This window comes from Pterocles gutturalis, unplaced genomic scaffold, assembly GCF_000699245.1.
Source record: "Pterocles gutturalis isolate BGI_N339 unplaced genomic scaffold, ASM69924v1 scaffold1763, whole genome shotgun sequence".
NCBI lineage: Eukaryota > Metazoa > Chordata > Aves > Pterocliformes > Pteroclidae > Pterocles > Pterocles gutturalis.
The window spans coordinates 14196-20546 of record NW_010125203.1 but is presented as its reverse complement, the minus strand read 5'-3'; the positions used below and the strand labels follow the sequence as shown (position 1 = coordinate 20546).

Genomic DNA, 6351 nt, shown 5'->3' with positions numbered 1-6351 from the left:
GATGCCTTCACGTCCAGCCCCGGCCGGGACCTGCCCCCCTTCGAGGATGAGTCCGAAGGGCTCCTGGGGACCGAGGGGCTCCCCGCAGATGAGGAAGAAGGGGAAGAGCTCATCGGGGAGGGGATGGAAAGGTAAGGAAACCGCTGGGAGCCAGCTTCTGGGGGGGTTGTGTCTGGGGAGGGGGTTTTGCTAACGGGATGTGAGTGCAGCCAGCGACATGGGGGGGCTCCCAGCCATGGTGGGGTCTCTGCTGTGCTGGTAGCTGTGGTGAGGGGGCTGAAGAGCTGCTGGAGAGTGGAGAAAGATCAGGATGCGGTGTCATTTGAGTCCTGGAAGAACTGAGCAAATTGCCAGCTGGGAGCGAAGTGCCATCCTGCCCCAGTGTGGGTGAACCAGCATCTCCCTGGGCGCATGGTGTTGCATCCAGCCCAGCTCCTTGCTCCTGCAGGTGTAAATGTTCAGGTTTTGTTACTCGGCCAGCCCTGCCGGCAAGCTGGTGAACTTAACAACGCAAAGGATTGAATGCTGACGTTCATAACCCTGGTGCTGGAGCCTTTGGTGCTGCGAGGCATCTGCTGTGAGGTGCCTTCCTCCTCCTCAACATGTTCAGTCTTGCTGCAGAACGACTGTCCTGACACCCAGCAGCAGCCAGAGGAGAGCTGGAGAAACGCTTTCTGGAGCCTGGCCTGATTGCGTGTGTGTGTGTGTGCTAGGGACTACCGCCCCATCCCGGAGCTGGACGTCTACGAAGCAGAGGGCCTGGCCTTGGACGATGAGGATGTGGAGGAGCTGACTGCCAGCCAGCGGGAAGCCGCCGAGCGAGTAATGAGGCAGCGAGACCGCGAGCTGGAGCAGGGCATGGGCCGCATGAGGAGGGGGCTGCTCTACGGTAGGTGCAGATGGGGTGCTGACCCCCGGGTGGTTAGCTGTATGCCAGCCCCCCTGGGGAGCTGGACTCTGGGAGTATTTGGGATCTTGGTGAAATCACGGGCTGCGGGCTTGGCTGGGCTCCCCAGTGCGTGATCCCTTTGATCTGGGCATCCCGGGGGCTCACTTGGTGTGTTCCTCTGGTTACGGGTTTGCTGCTGAAACAAAGGCAGGGTGCTGGGGCTGTGTCAAGAGTTTGGGATTCTACCAAGCATACGCTGTGGAGGTTGTTCATGTTCCTATAGAGACTCTTGTGGGCTGGATGGGAGGCTGTTTGATGCTCTAGGAAGCCCATTCCTTGGTGTTCCTTCCGCAGTGCATTAATGGGCATGGCTGTGTGCTGTTGCAGACAAATCCTATTCACCCCCATAATGTCTTTAGCTCTGTTGTGGAAGATGTAGGAGCCAGGCTAGAACTGGATTTAGGCTGGGTCTGGGATGGTTCTTGGTTTGCATCCCAAGCTCTGACCTCTTTGCTTCCCCAGCCTGTGCACTCCAGCCATGACTAATCCAAAGAGTGGGAGTGGGAATCCCAATTATTTAACAACTTTTCCTCCCAACCCTTAGATAGTGACGATGAAGACGAAGACCGTCCTTCACGGAAGAGGCGGCTGGCAGAACGGGCAGCTGATGGCATGGCAGAGGAGGATGAAGACATGATTGAGAGCATTGAGAATCTGGAAGACATGAAAGGGCATTCGGTGAGGGAGTGGGTGTCCATGGCAGCTCCCCGGCTGGAGATCTACCACCGCTTCAAGAACTTCTTGAAGACCCATGTGGATGACCATGGGCACAATGTCTTCAAGGAGAGGATCAGCGACATGTGCAAAGGTAGGGCTGGGTGATTCAGGGCTCTCTCCTCTTTACATGGGTCACGGTATGTTGCAGGGATCTGGTCCATAGGTGGATTTTTTCTGCCTGCCTTGTTTGTCCCAGACATTGAGTCAGCACTTTGAAACTTGGATGCTGATGGAGATAAATGAATAATGGAAACATGTCTACTATCTTCTTTGATTTTGGCTGACTAATTAGAAGGCCCCTGGCATCTGTTACTCATTAATATTCATGTCGTAGAAATGCTAGCGAAAGAATATGTGGGGCAGCAGACAGCAGTCTGCAAGCTTGCAGACTGAAAGAGACAATTGCTTGCTGTCTGGGCCAGTTACTTTCTTACACTGGAAACGGGATTATCCAGCAAGGGGACACAAACAGACCTTGTGAATTGGGAAACCATGTCAGTGTTGCAGCCTTGTGTTCTGGGGAGGCACTGCCAGAAAAAGAAGTCACTAAGGCTGTCATTGATAAATTTTAAAAGCAGAAATTGTCAGATCTAGAAACAGCTCCTGTGACTGCGGTCGTTTGTATTTCTTCTTTGTATTGTGGCAGAAGCTCCAGAAGCCTGAGTAGTGATCAGGGTCAGTGTTAGACAGCTGGGAAAAAAAGGCATCTGTCTTGTCCCCTTCCAGGCAGATAAGACTCGGACATTTTTGCCAGCCATTCAGCATGATTGTCTCTCCTATTAATGTCTGTTTCCTGGAGGTCTGTGGGAGAGTTGTGTGTTGGTCTGAAGCTTTTGAGTCTCAGGGGCACTGAGCCTGGGAGGTGTCCGTGCCGAACTGGAGAGGAACAATCACAAGCTTGGTACTGATGAGGAATGTCAGAGAAATAAATTAAGAGTTTTCCAGCCGTTTTCAAATTGTTGACCTCTAAACTGTTTTCAGGGAAGGTGCTGACATCTGCAGGATGCAGGCTTATCCTGGCTGTCTTTTGCAGACTCCTTGAGGAGTGAGCAGATTGAAAATACAATTCACCCCATCTTTTTCTTAAGAGAACAGAGAGAGCCTGGTGGTGAACTACGAGGATCTGGCAGCCCAAGAACACGTCCTTGCCTACTTTCTGCCTGAGGCCCCAGTAGAAATGCTGAAGATCTTTGATGAAGCAGCCAAGGAAGTGGTGTTGGCCATGTACCCCAAATATGATCGTATCGCTCAGGAGATCCATGTCCGTATCTCCCACCTCCCGCTGGTGGAAGAGCTGCGGTCGCTCAGGTAAGCAGCAGAACTGCCAGCAGTGGCTGTGGGACCTGCAGCAGGCTTTGGGATGCTCAGGAAGACTCATGTGCTAGCTATAAATCGCTGTGGGACCTGCAGCAGGCTTTGGGATACTCAGGAAGACTCATCTGCTAGCTAAACCTCTGGATAAATGCAGCAGGATGACAGCTTATTACAGGAAGAGTCTTATTAAGGATGAATTTTCAGTGTCTCCAAGGGAAAACACAAACCTTGGTGGAACACTCCTACTGGTAACTGTTTCTTTCTAGGTCTTTGGGAGTTGTGCCTTGTAGCAAGAGTATTTCTGGAGGGTGTTCTGCCTTCTGTGCTCTGCAGGCATCCAGCATCTCTCTGCCTTTCCTCAGGCAACTGCACTTGAACCAGTTGATCCGGACCAGCGGAGTGGTGACGAGTTGCACAGGGGTCCTGCCTCAGCTCAGCATGGTCAAATACAACTGCAGCAAGTGCAACTTCATCCTGGGACCCTTCTTCCAGTCTCAGAACCAAGAGGTGAAACCTGGCTCCTGTCCAGAGTGTCAGTCTCTTGGCCCCTTTGAAATCAACATGGAAGAGGTAAGACATGCACGTGCCTGGATGGGCTCCCTGCCCCTCCTGCCCTCTCCCTGCCCTCCCCCTGCCCCTCCTGCCCTCTCCCTGCCCCTCCTGCCCTGCCTTGGCTCCCTGCTTTGAACAGGATTGGTGCTGGGAGAGGGGGTCTGCTGCCCTGTCCAGGGCTCTGTGAAGACAGATCTTGTCTATTTGACCTCTTGACCTGAATCTGCCCAATTTAGCAGCCAAAAGTCATTTACTGCCTCATTGTAAGTGTTTGGGCTGAATCTTTTGCCCCACTCATCCACGTGGTACCCGGCTCCCTATCCATATTGTAGAGATGCAGACACAGACTGCCCAGCTCTCCTCTTGCCCAAGTCAGGTCAGTATTTCCTGATCTGCCAGCTAAGGAAACTAGAGGAGAGTAACAAAATTGTTGCTGTGGAGCTTCTGACTTCCATTCTTTGCTTTGATATCTTCAACCACCACAAGTGGAGCAGCCTCCTCCCAGGAACTAGTCCAGTATTTGGGTGGACAAACACTGCGGAGGCTGAAGCCCAGTGGGGAGATGTGGCAAAGTGCTTACCTGTCCCAATTGTTGTCTGTCACACCCTGGAATTGCTCCTCACCACCTCTATCCTCCCATGCCCATAGTTTTCTAACCAAAGTACAGTAAATCTTCGAGTGGATCTTCTCTGAGATGCCTTTGAAAGGCATCGTCTGTGCTGATGCCCACCAGATGTGCCGGGTAACTTTTATTTTATTGCTGCAGACGGTCTATCAGAACTACCAGCGCATCAAGATCCAGGAGAGCCCTGGGAAGGTGGCTGCTGGCAGGCTGCCCCGCTCCAAGGATGCCATTCTCCTTGCCGATCTGGTTGATAGCTGCAAGCCCGGGGATGAGATTGTGAGTACGCTGGTGAACTCAAGGATGGGCTGAGCACAGAGCAGTTCTAAACCCTGACAATGACATTGCAGGAACATCTGTGGGGACACAGGGAGGGATTGTCCTTGGATGCATTTGGGCAGCTGCTTTCAAGACTGGTATCTTAAAGTGGAGAGGGGGTTGTTTTGTACTGACATACCCTCTCCTGGCTCCCAGGAGCTGACAGGGATCTACCACAACAACTACGACGGCTCCTTGAACACTGCCAACGGGTTCCCAGTGTTCGCGACTGTGATCCTGGCCAACCACATCACCAAGAAGGACAACAAGCTGGCTGTTGGGGAACTGACTGATGAAGACGTGAAAGTGATTGTGGGTCTGTCCAAGGATGAGCAGATTGGGGAGAAGGTGGGTCAGCCTCGGACATCCCTTCTTTTCCTGTCGATAGTTTGCTGTCACCTGGTACATGGATCAGAAAGTGAGGAAAGGTGTCAGCTGGCTAAACACTGGTTAAAGAAACTTTTAGAAATCCCAGTTCCCTCTGAATGGTCTTCAGGTCTTCTGTAGCTCTCAGACAGCTGTTGATGAGAGTCAGTTATAGGAGGGAAGTAAATAAGACACTTTCCTTGTACTTTTGGGGGTCAAATTTTATTTTTCTCCCTTCCTTACTCTGAGCCTTCCACATCACGACAGGGCTGAAAGATGGGTGAGAGGTGCTCAGACACTGCTTATATCTGATCATTATTTTCTCTCCACATATCTTGAAAGCAAAGTGGGGGAAGGGTTCCGAGGAGCCAGTTCTTGCGTCTCCAGTCCCCCTAAGGGGATGTTGTTTCTTTAGCGTAAGCTGTGGTAGAGATCTTAGCTTTGCTTCTCTCTGTGTGCTAAGACCTGAATCCAATACTTGAAAGAAAAAAGCTCCTGGGTTGGTGCGTGTTTAACCTCACTTGGGTCAGGATTAAGCTCTGTAATAGGGAGACTTTGTTCTGTTGCCTTGGTCGTGCTGGTTTTATATCGACTGCTGTTCCAGTGGGTGGAGCAGCTTCAGTTGAGCCAGGACTGCTTTAACATCGGTGGTCTCCAGCATCGGGCTATTATCAGAATATCCTTGAGAAAATGAGCCGGTTGTTCATAATATTTGACCATGACGACAATTCAAGTGCAGCATAGCCCATCCAACTACTGTCATGTGCAGTGAGGCTCAAATCAAGGTCTCCAGCTTTGCCGCAGCTGATAACAGCGCTGCGGTGTGCAACAGGAGCGCGGAGGCAGCAACGGCAGCTTCCAGCACCAGACTACACAGTCTGCTGTGCCCCGACAGCACCGGTTTTGTGAAGCACCTTTAGGGGACTCTGGGTGGGTAGTGACCTTTGAAAAAGCCCCCTCACCTTGGATAATACAAGACGCCTCAAAGACAGCAGTGTTGTAACCATAGATACAGCCCCTTGTGGATTTTCCTGCCAAATTGTGCCCAGGCTGGGAAATGGTATTCCCTGGACAACTCCTCTGGTTTTCCTTTCAGATTTTTGCCAGCATTGCCCCATCTATTTATGGGCATGAAGATATCAAGAGGGGCTTGGCTTTAGCTCTCTTCGGTGGAGAGCCCAAAAACCCAGGTGGGTGTCACTTGTGTCACTTGGGGCTGCTCCACTCAGCTGCAGGCAAATGGGTCTGGGTTTGTCTGCGCTGTCGCAGTTAGCGTGGTTAGAGTTGTCTGTGTGTCCCGGTGACGGACGAGGTAACAGGCTGAGGGATAGCTGTCATGCTTTTATCGTACTGAAAACTCTGGTGTGACAGTAGAAATGCTAAGACTGAAAACAGCTCCTGCTGCAAACCTGGGCAAGGTTTTATCCTGCCTCCCCAAGGCATCGCGTTTGATGCCCCTGCAGAGGTTTGGCCTTTCAGTGTCCTGATTTGTTATCATCTCCTTCTTAGAAGG

General features: G+C 51.7%; 1 protein-coding gene across 1 annotated transcript in view; it reads left to right on the top strand.

Moving 5' to 3' along the window:
• Positions 1-3: 3 nt before the first annotated feature.
• The window catches only part of MCM2 (minichromosome maintenance complex component 2), a gene marked incomplete at its 5' end in the record, with an annotated part of 11218 nt that continues 4870 nt past the window's right edge, over positions 4-6351 (top strand). Inside the window, 8 exons of the mRNA XM_010078457.1 lie at positions 4-131; positions 714-889; positions 1494-1757; positions 2755-2974; positions 3343-3550; positions 4299-4433; positions 4629-4820; positions 5935-6028. Coding sequence (XP_010076759.1) covers positions 4-131; positions 714-889; positions 1494-1757; positions 2755-2974; positions 3343-3550; positions 4299-4433; positions 4629-4820; positions 5935-6028 — 1417 coding nt within the window. The remainder of the gene's footprint in view (positions 132-713; positions 890-1493; positions 1758-2754; positions 2975-3342; positions 3551-4298; positions 4434-4628; positions 4821-5934; positions 6029-6351) is intronic.